The sequence below is a fragment of the Pan troglodytes genome, chromosome 19 (genome assembly GCF_028858775.2).
Source record: "Pan troglodytes isolate AG18354 chromosome 19, NHGRI_mPanTro3-v2.0_pri, whole genome shotgun sequence".
Lineage (NCBI taxonomy): Eukaryota > Metazoa > Chordata > Mammalia > Primates > Hominidae > Pan > Pan troglodytes.
In genome coordinates this window covers 79,617,672-79,638,197 of record NC_072417.2, presented here as the reverse complement: position 1 = coordinate 79,638,197, position 20,526 = coordinate 79,617,672, and the positions used below count along the sequence as shown (strand labels likewise).

At 44.7% G+C, this 20,526-nt stretch overlaps 1 protein-coding gene across 5 annotated transcripts in view; it reads right to left on the bottom strand.

Annotated features, from left to right (window-relative positions):
- The window catches only part of PRKCA (protein kinase C alpha), a 500,752-nt gene that overhangs the window by 152,958 nt on the left and 327,268 nt on the right, over positions 1 to 20,526 (bottom strand). For 4 of the 5 annotated variants that reach the window (XR_008540341.2, XR_008540342.2, XM_009433095.5 and 1 more), the window contains exons 4-5: positions 15,065 to 15,176; positions 11,021 to 11,149 (exon numbers count right to left, since the gene is read on the bottom strand). Coding sequence is in view for 3 of the 5 variants with exons in the window: in XM_009433095.5 (XP_009431370.1) it covers positions 11,021 to 11,149; positions 15,065 to 15,176 (241 nt within the window). In the remaining 2 variants the exon portion in view is untranslated. Of the gene's footprint in view, positions 1 to 11,020; positions 11,150 to 15,060; positions 15,177 to 20,526 lie in introns of those variants that run through there. The other variant, XM_016932795.3, reaches the window with a different exon arrangement.

Below are 20,526 nucleotides of genomic sequence, written 5' to 3'. Positions count from 1 at the left end.
CAATAATTTCACAGCAATTAATCTTGTGCTTAAATGATAATCCTATAATTAGAAGCAATTAAAATCCTGCACAAGAATGACCTGCTCAGTCAATATCAATGTCTCTGTATGCTAATGGGGTAATCTTGAAAGAGGCCCCAGAAATAATTTGTTTCTCCTCTTCCAGGGATGTAAGCATTCAAAGCCTATCTTTAAGAGTGCTTCCTCCTGTCAGCAGTCACTGAAATCAAAGACGACAGATGACTGATGACCCTATAAAGAATCTGGGGACTTGGGGTATCTTAAGCAGGAGAAAGAGAAACTATGTCACCATGAGCATGGATACCAGGGTGCTTTACAACAAAGACAAATGCTGCATGAAGGAAATGACACTGGCAACTCTTTGCCCCTTGTTCCAATCTTGCTGCCTCCCACGCACATCTAGTGACTAAGCACCCAGAGTGAAAAGCTCTGTTGGAGTCGCCGCACAGAGAACCAAGCATGAATAACAATCTGTGGGATGGCATGCTGCAAGTCTGTACATATCTGACATTAAGATGAGCCACAGATCAGTCAGGACGAGGTACCACAGTCGGAATGTAAATAATCATGTGTCTCTGAGAAGATGCAACCTTTTTCTTAGCTGATAGATGTTTCTCTAAAGGATCCCAGAAGCCACGTGGCTTTATGAATTGGGTTAAAACAGGATCATTTTAACTTGATCCAGATGTAGGGCTAAAATGGGGAGAGTCACCTGGATTTGGGGTGAGGAGTGCAGTAAAAGCCTGAGTCAGTTTCTATGCTGTATTGTGTACTTCCATCATCATCATCATCGGCTCAACAGACACATATTTGGTACAAATTTGAGGCACTGGGCTGGGTACAGGAGATAAGACACTATCTGACCTCAAAGGACTTATGACATAGTGGAAGGAGATCAACATGTAAATAAACACACAGGTGAAATCTCATAATACATGCTATAAAGGGCATGGAGAGAAAGTGATTGGTTTCAGGCATGGCATAAAATGTGAGGAGAGGCTTCCTAAAGGTAACTGCAGCTGAATGTTAAAAAGACGTTCTCTGGGGAGCAGGGAAAATGGCACAAGCAAAAGTGAGGAGGGAAGAAACACTGGTGGGCTGTTGCCTGCCACAGTGGGGAAGCTGTGCATGGCTTGGAAATCTGAGTGCAAACGTGTAGGGGACATAAGGGATAAATATGGGGAGATGGGCAAAGTACTGGCTACAGAAGGGGTCATGTGGACATAAGACACTGATATTTAGGAATGCCCAATCAAGGAAGAAGATAGAGTAGATAAATCCACTGAACACATGCCAGTCATGACCCAAAAGCATACGCATTTGAATGGGATAATGTGCAGGCTTTCTTCCGGTACAAGCACACCGCTGTATGTTTTAGCTAAGACGCACTTTCCTGTTTTCTTGTGCCAAGGATGTACCTGGATGTTAAGCACCAGTGAACTCAAGGCAGGTGACTGCTAGATTTGGTTTCTTTGAAGACTGTGAGAAAGTGAGAGCAGGATGAGTCTCCAATGGGGAAGAACTGGGGCCACTAAGAAAAAGCCAGACGGATGCCAAGAAAGGGCTGGTCCAGTCACATGCCCACGCAACTCACATGCTGTCAAAACACGTCCTGTAGCGGCTTGTTTCCATCCTTCTGCCCATTTTAATTCTTCATTTTCCAGCACAGAAGACTTCACCCAGATTTCCTGCTGCCATTTGTATTTCCAGCCATTATGGAAACCCTGGAAAATGCAGGGTCTGCGGAAGTGAGGACAGACCCTCACCCCCAGTGGTGCCAACAGAACAGTAATCACAGGAGCTGCGGAGCCATCCCAGAGTAGCCTCCACAATTAATTGCAGGATAGAAATGTGAAATTGCAAGCACTTGAAGCAACAGTGTAGGCTGTGTCTGTGCTCAAGGGAAACAGCTGTGAGTAATCACAGGATCTTCCCTCAGCCAGAGCCAATGGTCAGCTGCTTACAATAGTGGGAAGGGCATGCGTGTGTGCTAGAGGCAGCTGGGCAGGCTGCGGGAGCTCTACAAGCCTCAGTTTCCTCTCTTACAAAAGGATAATGATGCTGCTGCTGCTGCTGATAGCATTTTTCCCAAAAGGTGGTTGTGATGAAATACATAGGAAAGCATCCAGTTGGGGCCTGGTACACGAAGTGTTCAATCAATGTCGGTTTCTCTTCTCACAGGATCTAAGCATTCAAGAAACACCCGGAGCTTCTCTGGTTTGCCCTTCATGTCCCCTTTCTAGGCAGCTGCTACTGCTGTGACTGGCTGGATCTCGTTAGCATTTCCATTTGCAAGAGGCCAGGCACAGAGAGATCATCGGATAATAAGGGTCCCCTGGCTAGATGGTGCGACCACTTACTGAGCTAAACGGACCCACCAATCCTCTCTGCAAGAACACTGAACGCCCCACTCATTCTTACTTCTCCATCTACAAAAGAGAGGACCCAGTCTTGCTGTGCCTCTCCCCAGGGAAAATTAATGCAACAATGCCTATCACTTTCAGAATTAGCTGATGTTAGTGGATTCATGAAACTTCTACAAAGCCATGGAGATAAAGTGTGCTTTGTCATGAAGAGTAGTTACCCCTCTTATTACGGACTTTTCTCTACCAGTATTTAAAGACAAACTAAAGGAAGTAGTTTCTCATATGTGAGCATCATAAAGCTTGTTGGTTTTTTTTTTTTTTTTTTTTTTTTTTTTTTAAGAGCTGGAAACTTGCAGGAAATAGAAGCTGGTGTCTTTAAAGTAGGCATGGAACCCCCAGATCGAGGAGAGTGGTATCCAAGGGGAGGGGAGATGCAGAATGCAAACCGCCCACTCAGCCATTCCCCAACTACTTGATGTTTATTTATACAATAAGCAACAGCTTTGCCAATACTGTGCCCACAACTACTATTTTTTTGGAGATGGGGTTTTGCTCTGTCACCTAGGCTGGCATGCAGTGGCGCCATCATAGATCCCTGTTACCTCGAACTCCTGGGTTCAAGCGATCCTTCTGCCTCAGCCTCCTGAGTAGCTGGGACTACAGGTGCACACCACCACATCTGGTTATTTTTTCTTTTTGTGTAGACGAGGTCTTGCCATGTTGCCCAGACTTGTCTCAAACTCCTGGGCTCAAGATATCCTCCTGCCTCAGCTTCCTGAGTAGCTGGGACTACAGGAATGAGTTACCATGCCCAGCCTACTTCTTACACATATGTACACATACCTACATATGACTCCTTTAGCTGTTTAACTCACATTTTCTTTTCTGCCTGAGCTATTTGGAAAATGGGGGTCATACACAAGCTCTTGGGGACATAGACCACTAGTGGCTCCCAATCCCAGGCAGCCCCTGCCCATCCATGTAAGTGTACAGTTCCCAGAACCTGCCTGTGGCAGTCTGGCCGGCTGTGTCATGGCAAGTCCCATGCAGCCAGTCCCAGGTGGCTCTAAGGAAATGGTCAGTGACTCATCTGTTTAACGGGGGCCAGGGGCCAGGGGCCAGGTGAGTGCTCTTCATGAACCAGGCTTCTGGGCCCAGCCTCAGTACAGAACCACAAGGAAACACAGCGTTGGGTTGAGGCAGAATAATTGTCTCCTTTGGTCTGCCATCCACAAAAGGAAAGGTGTTCGTGGCCATGGACAGAGGCAGGGGAGGGTCATAGAGTAAGAGGGTGGAGGCAGGGAAGCTTAACTGCTGAGGCGCTCTGATGGCTGCTTCAGCAGGGGCTTCCTTCTAGCCAAGAATGACCTCTACAGAGTACATTTAAGTACAACCAACTGAAACAAAGCTCCAGACATAGATATCATTGCCCAAGTTTTTGGGAGTGAAGTTGAAAGAACAGTACAGTGAACACCTATATCACTTTCTAGAGTCACTATTATTCCGCCACAGGTGCTCTTGCCTGCACACACCCTCTCTTCTTGGCCCCAACCCCCGCCTGGTCCTATTTTCAGATTTCTGTCTGTTTTTTTGCTTTTGTTGAACCATTTGGAAGTAGGTTGTAGACATTAGGAAAAAATGACCCCTAAAATATTTCAGCATTCCCCTCCAAAATCACATGACCATTACCACCCAGAAATTTCACACTGGTACAAAAACATTCTCTAAAATACAGTCCAGATTCAACTGTCCCCACTGTCCCCAAAATGTTCTTTACAGCTGTTTTTTTCTTGGATCCAGGATCCAACCAAGTGTTACAGATTGCATTTGGTAATCATGTCTCCTCATTCTCTTTTAATCAAGAATGGCTGGCCAGGCATGGTGGCTCACGCCTGTAATCCCAACACTTTGGGAGGTCAAGGCAGGTGGATCACTTCAAGTCAGGAGTTCGAGATCAGCCTAGCTAACATCGTGGAACCTTGTCTCTACCAAAAAAACAAAAATTAGCCGGGCATGGTGGCACACACCTATAATCCCAACTACTCGAGAGGCTGAGGCAGAAGAATCGCTTGAATCCAGGAGGCGGAGGTTGCAATGAGCCAAGATTGCACCATTGCACTCCAGGCTGGGTGACAGAGTGAGACTGTGTCTCAAAAAAATAAATAAACAAATAAATAAAAAATAAAATAATTAAGGTTAAAACCATTAGGTGGGAGGTTGCTGTTCATCAAGTATGACATCCAGATTCCTTATTAATTACAAACAACAACAACAACAAAAATAGCTTTGCAGTTGGAGGGATCTGCTGAGAACGCTGAACCAGGTGGTCAAATGCAGCATCACCAACAGTGGACACTCTGGGTGCCCCCGAGGATAAGCAGCTTCTCGCCAGCACCCTCTCCCTCTCCATCCCAAACCAAAGGAGCAGATACATCTGCTGCGTCACCATCTACATTCCTGATCTGGATCCAAATCCCATAACCAACATTTATTGAACAGAAATGACTTCCAACTAATACCTTTTCCTTTAAATAAGGAGCTTGGTGCATCTCCTTGCTGGCAGCCTCCAACAAGTTATTATATTCCACAGCCTGCCTGTCACTGCAAAAGGTACCTGTGCAAAGCTTTTAGGCAAAGGTTGGGCTACCTGCTGCGTCTCCTTACCCAGCAATGATAGAGAAGGTCTCTGCTCACTGTGAATCTCAGGGTGATGTGTAGAGTTCAGGCTAGGAGACTGATGCTCTGTTCTTGTTGAAAACGTAGCTACCTGGAACTTAAAATCTTCCTGTTTTAAAAAGAAATATTTAACTCAGAGCCTGTGCGCATGGCTCCTAAGGATTGTGCAACTGGTAAACTGATGATTGCAGCTCTCATACTTTGAAAATGGAAAGAAACAAACTTCCCTCCAGCTCTCTCCAACTCTCACTTGAACTTCCTGACATCCTGGATGGTGCTGAGCTTCCTGAACACACTCTGCATCTTTGCCTGGAATGCCCTCTTCTTCCTTCCCTGTCCTCCTGGCTCCACTGCACTTCCGATGTGAAGCTGTCACCTGCTGCCTCCCCAGGGCCACTGAGGCTCCCCTTCTCCCAAACTCCCACTGCAGGTACAGCACCCGCCAATTCTTTTTCATGCCTGAAGTCTCCCCCAAAGACCACACAGTCTGTGACACGGTCTAGGTCTTAATCATCTTAGCATCTCTGGTGCCAGGAAGAGAGCAGGACACACGCTCAATAATGTATGATCAATGGGTGAGGCAAAAAAAATGAACGATTATCATACAAAGCTGAGGCTCATTTCCTTCATTCTGTAACAAATACACCATGATAAGGTGGAAGAACACACAGAGGGAATATTATTGTTTTAATTACAATAAGATGAGGGTGAGTCTCCATATCTGCAGGGGTGACAGACATCAAATCGCGCAGGGCCCTAGGTAGGCAGGAGGAGTCTCTGGGTCGTAAGAGCTGGGAGAAAGTCTTCCCCTCCCCGACCAGAGTTCAGTTTAAAACTTCAATCTCCACACCAAATTAACAAACTCAAGTTGTTGAGAAACTTAGACTCTTCTTCAGAATAATCTATCTGTGGGAGAGACGTGCTCCTGAAACAGCTCTAAAGCACCCGATATTTTTTCCATTTACTTACAAGATTAAATTGAAAATTGGTTCCCATGAGGGATTTTTTTTTTTACTACTCCTATCAACCGAATTTACAAAACACACTAGAGTGTAGAAAACCTATTACAATCTCCTATCAGAAGAAGAAAAAAAAACCCCGACACCATTCTGATAATATCAGCACCACCGCCCAAAGGCAAAAAATAAAAATACACCACCAAAGCTCGGCGCTTTCCCATAAATACCCCACCAAGCTAGAAAGAAAACTCATCTCTGACTGCAAACGGAGGTTTCCATCCTGAAGCAGAGCTCCTGTCGGGAGTTTCTACGTTACTTTGGGAATTATCTTCAACCTGAGTGATTCTACATAGGTAAGACACAGTTTGAACTAACCTAGCAATTAACACAGCTGCTCAGGGTTCAGGTTTAAGTGCATTTTCTGAGAAATCACTCGCATTTGGACCATAAACTCTGCATGTGATGGCTTATGGTTTATATTTGTGTTCTCATGAAAGCCACCACCAGGCTAATTCCCACAGCCCTCTGACTCTCTCAATCGGAGCTCTCTTCCCTCTCTGCCTCTCAAATACCTACAGTATTCAGTCGGCTGCTTCTCCACGGGGTCCTTCCCTCTCTGTCCCCTTCCCCACCCTCAGCACCTCCCAAGGGTGTGCTATTTCATCACCATGTACTTGGTATTTAATTTTACTTGGATATGGGTTGTTCTTTATTCTCTTCTTGTGTTACTCTTTTCTCCCCTGGTTTTAAGTCCCATGTTTGGACCTTCCGTGACCTCAAAAAACTTTGTGGGGTGCTGATTGTGGGTTCAGCAAATATTTATGGGTTAATTGTTTGTTCCAAAGGAGACTCTAATTAATAAGAGAGACTTGGAACATTCATAGCCTATGCACTGAAAGCAAGAGTGTGGAAGCCAGGCCCGGGCTGCGGCCCCAACTACATCACTTTCCACCTTGTAACTTGGAGCCATTTCCTTCCTTTCTCTCAGCTCCTTTGCTCATTTCAAGAAGGAGGATAATAATAGTATTTACTTCATGGGATTGGTTGGGGAGTCAATGAAGCAATGAATATAAAATGCTGAGCATAAAGGTCCAGTCCTATGAACAATAAATATAGAGCAAGCACTCAATAAATGGTAGCTATTGGTATGAAAACATTTCTCAAGACAAACTCATGCCTGAACTATTTGGTTGGGAGAAGGTGCAGGCAGATAATGGGCATGGGGGTGCCACCCATCATTGGCAAGCACTGCCCCAAGGGGGCTCTGCTTAGTACCACTTGTGGTCCTTTTATACTGAAATAAGATGAGACTGATGTCTTCTATTTGGCTCTTTAAAAAAATTCCTAGTAACTAATGCGGGTACCTATTTTTTCTTTCTTTCTTTTTTTTTTTTTTGAGATGGACTCTCGCTCTGTCGCCCAGGCTGGAACGCAGTGGCACAATCTCGGGCTCATTGCAACCTCCACCTCCTGCGTTCAACCGATTATCCTGCCTCAGCCTCCTCCTGAGTACCTGGGACTACATGCGCATGCCACCATACTTGGCTAATTTTTTGTATTTTTAGTAGAGATGGGGTTTTACCATGTTGGCCAGGCTGGTCTCAAGCTCCTGACCTCAAGCGATCCACCCGCCTCGGCCTCCCAAAGTGCTGGGATTACAGGTGTGAGACACCGCACCTGGCTGTAAGTACTTATTTTTCATAAATTTATCAGGTACTATAGTTATACAAGGGCATTAACATCGGGGGTTGCTGGGTGAAGGGTGTAAGAGAACTCTGTACTGTGTGTGCAACTTTTCTGAAAATCTTAAATTACTTTAAATTAAAAATGTTAAAGATGTAATTACTAATTAGTTATTTCCTTGAGCCTGACTTTCCATACTTAACATTGGATTCCCTTCACACACACAACTGTACTTTAAAAATAGATTCGAATTCTTATGGAAACTGTCATCAAAATATCTTCTCTCCGCATGTGCCATTTAAATATTTAGCCATCCAATTTACCATCTGTGTGACTCTGGGTGAGTCACTTCATTTCCTTGTATCTCCGTTTCTTCATCTATAACGTAAGGATAATAAAGTCAACTTCTTCACAGATTTGAATAAAAGTTAGTACATAAAGTACTTAGAAAGTGGTCCTGTGGAGGAAGCACTGAATAGCTGTGAGCTGCTGCTACTATTTGCTGTGGTCTGAATTCATATCTTCAGATTGGATTCCTGGTGTGACAGTATTAAGAGGTAGGGCCTTTGGGAAGTAATCCTTTCGGGATAACCTTCATCCAAACACAGAGCCTTATAAAAGAGATGACAGGGAGCAAGTTCGCTCCTTGCACCATGTGAGGACACAGCCTGCCTTCCTTCTGCCATGTGAGGACACAGTGAGAAGTGCCATCTATGAAGCAGAGACGGAACCTTCACCAGACACTGAATCTGCTGGGGCCTCGATCTTGTACTTCCCAGCTTCCAGAATTGTGATACATAAATTCCCATTATTTATAAATAACCCAGTCTAAGGTATTTTGTGATAGCAGCCTGAATGGAATAAGACATTATTATTATTATTATTAATTAAACTTGCTGAATTCACATTCCTAGAGTGGAGCTATAGCTCTACAAAAATTTTTAAACTAATTCTCAAGGGACTTAGCCCAGATAGTTGGCATAAGCAATACTGGCTGGCTTTCACATGCAAAAAGTCGACATCCAACCCAGTGAAAGGTCTTGTTCCTTAAGCTGACTCTACAATTATGAGTCAAGTTCAACTTTTGGCAATGGTAAAGGAATTAGCCTGATGTAAGCTCTAGCACGATAAGGCCTGACCTTTGTCTTCCACCTGTGTACCTGTGCCACCCCAGCCAGAGCATCTGTGCTCTCTATGCAGTTTTAGATCTGCAAGGCTCTTGAGGTTTATAGGAGATACTGGAAGGTTCCGGCAGTACCATATGGTTGCTGCTTTTATTACAGAAGACGGCACGGGGCGTGTCCAGCATCCATAGCACATGTTTTGCTTTATCTAGAAACACAAAGAATGCCAGCTAAACATTTCAGGCATTCTTGCCTTACAGCGAGCCATAAGGTAGCCACATGTAAACCCATAATTAAACTCTGAATATTCACCTGTGATGTCTATTCTACTGCCAACAGCAGTAGCTTTGGAAATAAAGGAAAAGGTAAGAAACACATGGAAATGTTTAGCCCATAGGCATTCTACTTTATGCTCCTTGATCCCTTACCACCTACGGAGACTAGGTTTTATGGTAATTTTCCCCTCGACTGCAAAATCTGCTCCCCCCATACATGGTTTTGACAATGTGGAAGCCTTAGTAGGAAAGAGAAACAAGAGCAAAGCTGTGATGTTGCAGAGGGGTCTCATGGCCTAGCTCATGGCCCCCGAGGAACACCATCTTCCTCTGGGCAGAGAGCATCAGTGCCCAGTCAGAGGGGCCCTGGCTGTCAGATAAGGGCAGGGATTCCAAGGACAGCATCAGCCCATTAAAAAGAAATGCAGGTGACAATCACAGCCCCAAAGGCAATGGCACAATAGGGATGGTCTTGAGAAAATAAAAGCATTTCTCTAAAAACTACAAAAAGTCAGAAGGGATTCTGTATCTATGATAGGGATTTCATTCCCAGTTCCATTTTGACCATTAGCTATAGCTGGTTTCAAGGTTATCCAGAGGCAAACTGTTACCCTCTCCCAGCGATACCTTGGAATCCTTTGTTCTTCTCTGAGTTCTTACCTGAGGGGACAGCCCTGGTTAGAACATTTGCTTATCTTTCAAAGGAAAAACCTGAGGATGTTTCCAAAGGTAAGCTTTTCTTTGGAAGTTCCCACCTTCCCCTTTTTTTCTTAAAACAGATCCTCCTAAACCCTTCTTCTATGATGTTTTCTGTTATCTAAACGTAATAGATTAGCATCAGTCTTTCCATGTTTATGATAGCTTCAAATTCCTAGATACAGAAGGAAGATACCTTTGCTGATCAAATGAAAATGAATGCCCTTGTCAACAAGGGTAATGTATACAGTTGGTCCCTCAGGGACCCCCAAGTGCAAGGAAATAGGCTGATGCCTGAGAGCTGAACCATACACCAACATGGAGTGGGTCATGGTACCGAGAACTCAAGTCATCTTGAGGACACGGGATGGGTCCTAGGCCAATAAGACTCCAGGATAACTTGACTGAGTGTGCCGATGAACCGAAAGTGGATTTGGTGGGAAAACCACAGGAAAAAGCCATGCTGTGGCAGAGCCCACCCAGAAACAGCCCCGAGGAGGGAATAACCAGGCCCGTGGATAGGGAATTCCGGTCCCATAGCCAGGCTGTTTGTAGGAGGTGTGGTAATTACAAGCACAGTATCTGGAGTCAAATGCCTCCATTCCTATCCCAGCTCCTCACTAACTGTAACACTGCAAGTTATTGATCTCTCTGTGCCTCAGTTTCCTTTTCTGGAAAATGAGGCTAATAACCAGCTAGGTGTCAGGTCTAAATAATTAACCTATGTGAAGTTCCTAGCACCATACCTAACACAGAGGAAGCAAAAGCACTCAACGGCTGTTGCTATTGCTGAGGTGGATTTATTGGGCCATCACAGCCCAATGCCACAAAACACCTGGGTCATCCATCCATTCGCCTCCCCTTGTTCTAGTTCCATTCCCTCCAACAGCATTTTGATTAATTGGCTCCCCTGACCCCCTGTCACCGGGAGGAGAGTACACGGGCCATGCTGTCAGAATAGCCCAATCCACACAGTGCTTGTGACTTTGTGTGACATTGAGTATTTGGGAATTTGGGTGTACAGACCCATCTCCTGGGAGGTGTATTAACCCGAGGGCTCAGAGGGCTGGAGGGCTCTGAGACAGTGATGGCTCCACCAGGGCGACTGCCTCTCCAGAGGCCTCAGGGCATCCAGCCCAGCCCCCACCCTGCCTTAATATCAGTGTAACCTTCATCCAAATGCCTGCCCACGATGCTGCTCCGGGATGAGCAAGCCTTACCTGTGACATGGAGCTTTTCATCAGCAACCTCAGCCTTTAGGTAAATCCGCCCCCTCTTCTCAGTGTGATCCATTCCGCAGAGGCTGGGGACATTGATGACGCATTGCTTGTGAACGTTCATATCGCAGGCTGTGAATCAAGAAAGGAGAGGGTGAGCTGGGCATATGGACTCCAACCACCGCTCCTCAGTGTTTTGGTGCATGAGCACAAGTGAAAATGAGTTACCCCCAACTCGATACTTTGCTATAATGTTTTTGGTGACATAAAGAACTGTTAGCAGATGTCCTGTACAGCACAGGCTTCATGTGAGTGACAATATCCTTAAAATACTCATACCATATTTGCTCAGTCTTCACTGAAGCAAAATATCCCAGCTTGGGCTTCTGTGATTGTTTCAAGTATTTAACAGTATACAAAATTCACACAGGTAAATATGTACAAAGCTCAGCCTAATTCATATTTTATGTACACAGAGGCAAAATAATATGAAAATGTTAAACAGAGGATTTTTTTTTTTTTTCTTCAGACAGGGTCTCCTTTTGTCTCTCAGGCTAGAGTGCAGTGGCATAATCCTAGCTCACTGCAGCCTTGAACTCCTGGGCTCAAGTGGTCCTCCCACCTAGGCCTCCTAAAGTACTGGGACTATGGATGTGAACCACTGCACCCAGCTTGAACATAAGACTTTTTGCTAATGAATTCTTTATGCCATTCTGGGCTTACCACTGAGAAAGAGTGAAAATCTGTGGATTGAGTATAGAAAATTCATTAAATTTTCCTTTCCTCAGCTAACCTTGTATTTTCAACAAGGTTTAAGTACATTGCCTGTGTTTTTCTCCCCAAAGAACCTGTATTTGATATTTTAAACCTATCTTCAAATATTTAAATACCATTCCAAGTAAAACAAATACCCGCCTAGCATGATCAGCCATTCCTTACAGCTGACATTATGTGGGTGAGACAGGGGGAGGATAAAAAAAGATCAGTATTATTGCAATGAACCAAAGAAACCCTGAAAAGAATCCTGTGTGCCAGAAACAAACAGAAGACTGTGTGTGGGTGTTCCAGCTCGATCACCCTTGTACCTTTAGGCTTCCAGAAGGAGGGAAGGCCACTGGAATCCTTGCAAATCCTTGCCAGGATGCTAATAAGGTTATTCTGTAATCATCAAGGTGGAGTCTTCGTCTCCGTTTCACTTTGAGTGTTTAATTTTAACATGACAAAGTAAATTGGAAAAAGCATCATGAATAATGTATACTGCTCCGATTAAACACTGACAGCAGAATGATGGACATACTGAGGAAAGAACAATTAGCTAATTCACAAATGTGGATGCTATTAGGCTTCTATTTCCAAGGCTAACTGTTCAAAATTCTACACCTCGAATTTAGCCAATATAAAGGCTCTTGAAAAGCTGTGTTATGCATATTGCTTGTGTTAACCACGTCATGTCTTTAAGTGTCTGGGCAAAATTTGCAATGTGAAGGCAGTAAATGCGAGAGCCTCTGGAAAGCACAGAGGCAACGGGGAGGGGACGGGAGGTGAAAGTGCACTGGGCCGTGTTGCAGTCTCCGCTGTATATCTTGGGAAGCTGATTTGCTCTAATTTCATTTCCAACTCTACAAAATGAGAGGTCGGCCCACTCAAGTTGTTGTTGCTAACTGCCCCCTGACGTCCTGCCCCATCCCAAGTGGAACTCTATCTAGGATTGCAATTGCACCAGGTGGAAGGGCACAGGAAGAGGCTTCTTCTCTGCAGAAGTTAAGGTCAGTAGGGGTTGCAGTCCTGGTGCTCATCGGCTTGCTCTCCTCCTGTCTCCAGAAAGGAGCACAGGCGGCAGCCACAGAAGCCTTATGATTCCCAAGAAAAAGAGTTTAAAACAAAACCAAACAAAAAAGCATTGGTCCAGGTCAGCGGTTTTCAAAAATTTTTAGTAAGGAAACCATTTTGCAAACAAAGTCTAAAGCAGAATCTAATGATGTAAATCACATGTTATTTTATTAGCATAAACTCAGCTAACAAACACAAATTTATACCACTTATTTATTATAAAGACATTCAAGGATCACCAATAAAGCCCTCTGATACAAACACAACTTTGAAACCAGTTGATGTCTCAGACCAGCCTCCACATCTCATTTATTTTTGCATTTTGTTAAAGTGGTACAGCATCCAAAAATCCTGATTCATACAGAAAACTGACTACAAACAGGAACAGTGTCTAACGGTATGCTTCCCCATCCCAGCTGACTCTTCAGTGAAGAGGATGCTGTAGGAGAAACCTGATTGCAAGTTCTGCCCAAGGAGTGAAGGTTGAGTATGTAACACATTCAAATATTTATTTTGTTCCCAGTTTCAAAGTAGTTAAAATATATTTACAAATGCACTTAAGTTGTAAGCCCTTGCAGAACCCCTGAAAACCATGTCTTTGGAATCCTAGGGTTTCTTTTTTTTATTTTTCTAGTTTTTTGAGACCGAGTTTCACTCTTGTTTGCCCAGGCTGGAGTGCGATGGCACAATCTTGGCTCATCGCAACCGCCGCCTCCTGGATTCAAGCAATTCTCCTGCCTCAGCCTCCTGAGTAGCTGGGATTACAGGAGACCACCACCACCAGACTAATTTTGTATTTTTAGTAGAGACGGGGTTTTGCTATGTTGGTCAGGCTGGTCTTGAACTCCTAACCTCAGGTGATCCTCCCGCCTCGGCCTCCCAAAGTGCTGGGATTACAGGTGGAAATCCCAGCGTTTCTTGAAGCAAACAAACATTGCATTTGGTTGTGACACCGTACAACTCTGTAAGGTGAAGAATCCCTGTGTCCTGAGAAACTCCATCTACTCTATGATGCTCGTTTATGTTCCTTTTTCTACAGTTTGCTCCATGTAAGATACAAATATCAGCTTCTGGCCATCATAGCAAATGAAAATAGTCATTAGCAAATGGCAATAGGCTGATATTTCCACAGTGGTTCCCGATCTATTAGAAAAACAGGCTCGGCAATTAACTCTTCATGTCCTAAAGGTATCAGCTTGTATTTAAACAAACATAGCCTGAGAAATCTCATACTTTAAGAACGATCAAAGCAGGTTGGGCGCGGTGGCTCACCCCTATAATCCCAGCATTTTGGGAGGCCGAGGCGGGCGGATCACGAGGTCAGGAGATCGAGACTATCCTGGCTAACACAGTGAAACCCCATCTCTACTAAAAATACAAAAAATTAGCTGGGTGTGGTGGTGGGGGCCTGTAGTCCCAGCTACTCGGGAGGCTGAGGCAAGAGAATGGTGTGAACTCGGGAGGTGGAGCTTGCAGTGAGCCGACATCGCGCCACTGCACTCTAGCCTGGGTGACAGAGTGAGACTCCGTCTCCAAAAAAAAAAAAAAATGATCAAAGCAAAGAGTCTTCATAGTTGCTTTTCTTTCCTCCTGGTAGTTGATGGAGATACACACATAACAAAAAATAACAGAAAAGGGCTGGTGTCTTGCTTGTCAGTGGTCCTCAGTGTTTTGAGCCGGGCTGATATACATTTGATCCGTCCATAAACATGCAGGGTCAGTGAACTTCAATAAGATGCTATTCTGGTTTTTATGTTCATTTTGGTTTCAGTTTTAAGAAGAGCCTACTGGATTTTTCCACAGTCCACCCACTAATTAGAGACACAGGAAGATAATGAGTACGGTTTCTTGGCTTATTTTGAAGCTATAACCAAATGTGGACCTGGCAGTGGAAGTCTTCTTTGGGGTTTGACTAGGCTATATTTTACAGTGATTGAAGACTTCTGCCACTAAAAAAAAAAAAAAAGTGACAGCACCCACCAACCTCATTTATAAATCGAGTGCTTTTTGGGGGTTCATAATGAGGCAATCAAGTAGTTTAATAACCTGGAACTTTGACAGTGGAAGAATCTACACTTTGTCAGTCTGGTAGATATCTGAACTAATTCCCTCTACTGAAGAGTTGGTGTTGAAAAGTTACTGAGCCTTCCTTGCTCAGCAAACCCTGAGCATGAGCTACAGAGCCTCGCTATGAACTGGAAAAGAAAACTTACTTACTGTCACATTTCATCCCTTGATGGATAAGTCCATAGAGCAGTGACCCACAGTGATCGCAGAAGGTGGGGCTTCCGTAAGTGTGGATTTTGAACTTGTGCTTGCTCCTGGGGTCCTGGGAGGAGAAGAAGCACAATGCTCATTTTAGTCATGAAAGGACCACGTTTTTAGATTAAGCCAAGCTCAGGCCCCACCACTCCCCAGCCCCAAGTCAAGGTTCGATAACACCAGACTGTGCATCATTCTCTGGAGTCACACAATGGGTGGTGGTGACTTCGCCACTAAATATTTTAGATATTTACTGTTGTTTTTTGAGACAGAGTCTTGCTCGTCGCCCAGGCTGGAGTGCAGTGGCGCGATCTCAGCTCACTGCAACCTCCGCCTCCTGGGTTCAAACGATTGTCCTGCCTCAGCCTCCTGAGTAACTGGGATTACAGGCATCCACCATGACGTGGGTATTTTTGTATTTTTAGTAGAGATGGGGTTTCACCATGTTGGCCAGGCTGGTCTCGAACTCCTGACCTCAGGTGATGCACCAGCCTTGGCCTCCCAAAGTGCTGGGATTACAGGCGTGAACCACCACACCTGGCCCGCATCATGTTTTAATATAATGAATACCTATGTTTCCTCTATTTATGGGGTGAAATTTGCACATACCACGGTTTCCACCAAAGCTATTACTTCTGGAGCTATGGTCACCAAAGCCCTTGGGGACAAGCACAGTGTTTTAAACAACTTGGCTTCTCTGTCTCCCCACTGCCTAGCGCAGGCTGGGGCACGAGTAGACACAAAATCGGTGTGTTTGTGAAGTGAACGGAACAACCCTAAATGGATCATTCAGGAGATCTCCTCTTGGACAGAGTAACCAGAAATACAATACACTGCGAAACCAGATCTACATCCAAACTGACAGGTACATTTTCCTGCTTCTGCACCATCTCCAAAGTATTTTATGCTTTTTATAGGGAAACTCAGCATGGTCAGATGAAAATCGTAAAGGCACTGAAATTACGCCTCCCCATAGCCCACTGCAATTTCATTACCTTCTCTAGCGTACCACATAGAGCACCAAAGGTGCAATCAGACACCTTTTTTCTTTAGATTTTTAAGCTTTTGTTCCTCAACTCACAGATTATGGATAGGGAAGAAAAATGATATACAGAAGACCATCGTGGTTAAAGAGCGTAGATTCTGGAGTCAGTGCCTGGGTTCAGGTTCCAGCTCTGCTACTACCCAGAGGCATGGCCTTGGACGAATTACTTATCCTTTCTGCCTCATCTATAAGCTGGGAAATTAACAGCATCTGTCTTCTCTGGTTACTATAAATAAGGACAAAACGAGTCAGTCTTTGTAAAATGCTTAGGAGAGTGCCGTATCACAGGGTAGGTAGGTACCACGCAGGTAGTGCAGACAAGCGCCTCTGCTTCTGGGGCCTCTGCTTATTTATTTATTCAATTTTATTATTATTATTTTTTGAGACGGAGTCTCACTCTGTCACCCAAGCTGGAGTGCAGTGGCAGGATCTCGGCTCACTGCAACCTCTGCCTCCCAGGTTCAAGCAATTCTCCTGTCTCAGCCTCCCAAGTAGCTGGGATTACAAGTGCCTGCCACCACACCTAATTTTTTTTAATTTTTAGTAGAGATGGGGTTTCACCATGTTATTCAGGCTGGTCTCAAACTCCTGACATCAGGTGATCTACTTGCTTCGGCCTCCCAAAGTGCTGGGATTACAGGTATGTGCCACCGCGCCCGGCCTCCTCTGTTTATTAATATATAAAAGTAGGCCAGGCACAGTGGCACACACCTGTAATCTCAGCACTTTGGGAGGCTGAGGCAGTCAGATCACCTGAGATCAGGAGTTTGAGACCAGCCTGGCCAACATGGTGATACCCTGTCTCTATTAAAAATACAAAAATTACCCAGGCATGGTGGCATGTGCCTGTAATCCCAGCTACTTGAGAGGCTGAGGCAGGAGAATCGCTTGAGTCCAAGAGGTGGAGGTTGCAGTGAGCTGAGATTATGCCACTGCACGCCAGCCTGGGCAACAGAGCGAGCCTCCATCTCAAAAAATAAATAAATAAATAATAGTAGAGCTCTGAGCTTCTACTTAGATGATCTATTTGTCTCCCATCCAAGTACTAACCGGAACCAACCCTGCTTAGCTTTCCATCAGGCATGTTCAGGGTGGTATGGCCATAGACTCTACTGTTCTATTGGAACTATAAAACAATTTCATATTCAACATGTACCTATCAGGACTCATTCCTATTAAGTTCTTCCTCTTGAATCACTCTTTGTGGCCTGAGCAGCTGCAAAGGCAGAGTGGCCATCCACTGAATTAAGCAAGACTTTAGAAGATCAGGGTTTGGGGAAGGGCAGGAGATCCAGAGATCTACTGTAGACATAATAAGCTTGAATTAACCTTTCTCTCAGGGTTTCTCCAATGCAAAGTGACATAAAGTAGAACATTCTTGGCTGCTGACTTTCTGAGGGCCTTGGTGCTGGTGATTTCGGGGAATTCCAAAGGTGATTCTGACTGTAAGATAATTCATCTTTTGGTTGACTATGGAACCTAAACCCTAAGCCACATATATGCCAAAGGCTTGTTATGACTTTTTTTTTTTTTGAGACAGTCTTGCTCTGTTGCCCAGGCTAGAGTGCAGCGGCACGATCTCTGCTCACTGCAAGCTCTGCCTCCCAGGTTCACGCCATTCTCCTGCCTCAACCTCCCGAGTAGCTGGGACTACAGGCACCCACTACCACGCCTGGCTAATTTTTTGTATTTTTAGTGGAGACGGGGTTTCACCTTGTTAGCCAGGATGGTCTTGATCTCCTGACCTCGTGATCCACCTGCCTTGGCCTCCCAAAGTGCTGGGATTACAGGCGTGAGCCACCGCATCCGGCCTATGACTACTTTTTAAAGACACAGATTTGAGAATTCTGAAATAGTTCAATCATACAGAGAAGTATAAAGAATAGTAAACCCCTCGTGTCTGCACCACCTAGAACTTATAAAAGTGAGCATTTTCCCCTAGATTTTACTGCGTAATTATCCTTGTTTTACAGAGATGTTAATGACCTTCCCCAAATCACATGGTTGATGAACATCAAACCTCAGATTTTTTTTAATATGAAACAGTTCACACATTTGCACGTGATCCTTGCACAGGAACAACGCTCATCTCTGTTTCACTCCAAGTTTTGTATTTGTGCTGCTTCAGAGAGCACAGACCTACGATGTGACCAACATTGGATTCCCATCACAAGAGCTTTTGGAGATCTACCCAGAATGAGGATCTGGCTCTCAATATATTTACAATGCATTTTTATATTTGCAACATATATATATATATATATATATATATATTTTTTTTTTTTTTTGGAAACAAGTCCACCACCTGTTTTTGTAAATAAAATTTTATTGGAAAACAGACATGCTCCTTTATTTACATATTTTCTTTGGCTACAATGGCAGAGTTGAGTAATTATGACAGAGACTGTGTGGGCCACAAAATCTAAAATATTTACTATTTGGGTCCTTTTAGGAAAAGTTTGCCAAGCCCTGCTTTAGGACAAGGGTTTTCAGAGCATGGTTCCCGCACAGCATCACATCACCTGGAACTTGTTAGAAAGGCATAGTATTTAGTCCCTTCCCAGACCAACCGAGTCAGAAACTCTGGGGGTGGGGCCTCACAGTCTGTGTTTGAGCAGATCCTGCCAGTGATCCCTGTGTCAGCGGACACACTAAAGACTGGAATACCACTGCTCTAGGAGGTCATTCAACAAATATTTAGTAAGTGTGTCACTGGTGCAAGGTGAGTACCTAGCACCTCTATGTGTAGATAATTAATGATATCCTTGAGGCAGGTCAGTGGTTTACCTCCTAAATGTTTCTCTCAGGGTGTGAAACATCAACATCTTCCTTGACAGGTTATTTCTTCTAGAAAGCAGTAGTTGGGTCCACGGTCTGAAGTATGGCCTAGACTTCCACCATTGGGGAAGCCCACCACTTTTCCCAGGATCCCAGGACATCAAGAAGAATGTTCAGGGAGTAGGTTGGTGCCAGCACCAATTAAAAATACCTGTGTTGACAGGAAAGGTTGCGTCCTACAGTGCGGAGGGCACAGAATATGCCAGGGGAAATGAAGGAACCAGTTTTCCCTGCAGAAACGAGGCATCAACAAATGGCACTAAATTAATAAAGAATGGCAGCTCGCACGGAGCCCTCAGGAGTATGTGCATGCCAGGCAGCCCCAGGGTGGTTGTCATACCAGTTGGTTGTCACATAGATCTCCATTAATGTGGCACACAGGCAACTCACTTTTCAGGAAAACCTAAGGCTTACTCATGCAACAGCCATATGGCGCCTTCAGGTTCTCACCGCTTGGAGGTGTAGGAAGAGAGGAAACCATCGCTTCCACCTCCTGCCTAAGTCTGGAGAACCAGCAAGTCTTGGAGTTGTCACACCCCAAAATTACATGTGGCCAAAGATCCTGCCTATGAATTACAACGACAGTAATAATAATAGCACCAGCTGTTTGTTGATCAGCAAGTGTGCACAGGTGCTTCACAATAACCAAGATCTTTGTTTAGAACAAGAGAGTCTCCTATGAGAAGAGCACTTAGCAGGACTGTGGAGACCTGTGTTCTGACCCCAGTCCCGGCACAAACTCTTACCTTGGAAAAGTCACGTCATTTATTTATAAAGCAGAAATAAAACCAATCTGCCCGTGTCATGGGCAAGGGGTGACACTCAGCTTAGGGAATATAAGAGAAAGACTTTGCAACCTGAAAATCCTTAGACAAATATAAGCAATTATTATGACATTATCCTTAGGAGCAAACTTCAAGGTGCCCAGGGTTTCCCCAAAATACTTTAGTGACTTGGGCCTGGATGGGGAGGAAACAGGACTCCCTATCCTCTGGGCTAATCACCCTCAGGCTTCATAGGTGGTCAGAGTGAAGGCCAAGCTGGCAGAAGTCAAGGGACTTCCTCCTAGGTCCCGCATTCCCGACTTCTGCACCCCATGCCTGGACTTTCAAGCCAGTCCTCTTGGCAAATGCCCTGAGTGGTGTTTTGTGAAACTGTCTGCTAACCCAAACCACCTCTTGCACTGTCTCAATTATATGGATGATGCCATTTCTTGCACTGCAGCAATGGGATGCAGGAGCATGGAAACTCTTTTCCAGTCGAATTAATCTCACCTAGTCTGACAAAAGAAACCACAGTGTTAGCGACAGAGCTGTGAGTCATGAAGATCTGCAGAGAGCAACTCGTCCTAAAAACTCCCCAGGCTCACTGTGTTTCTATCAATAGCCTCTAAATAGTGATGCATTTTACTTCTGTGGGCCCTGATTTCCTCATCTGGAGCCTAAATGTATTGGGTGGGATCAGCATTTTTAAAACGTCAGGTGGAGCCTAAGGATGCTGAGGATGGAGGCAGGAGAAGGCAGAAGAGGGAGAC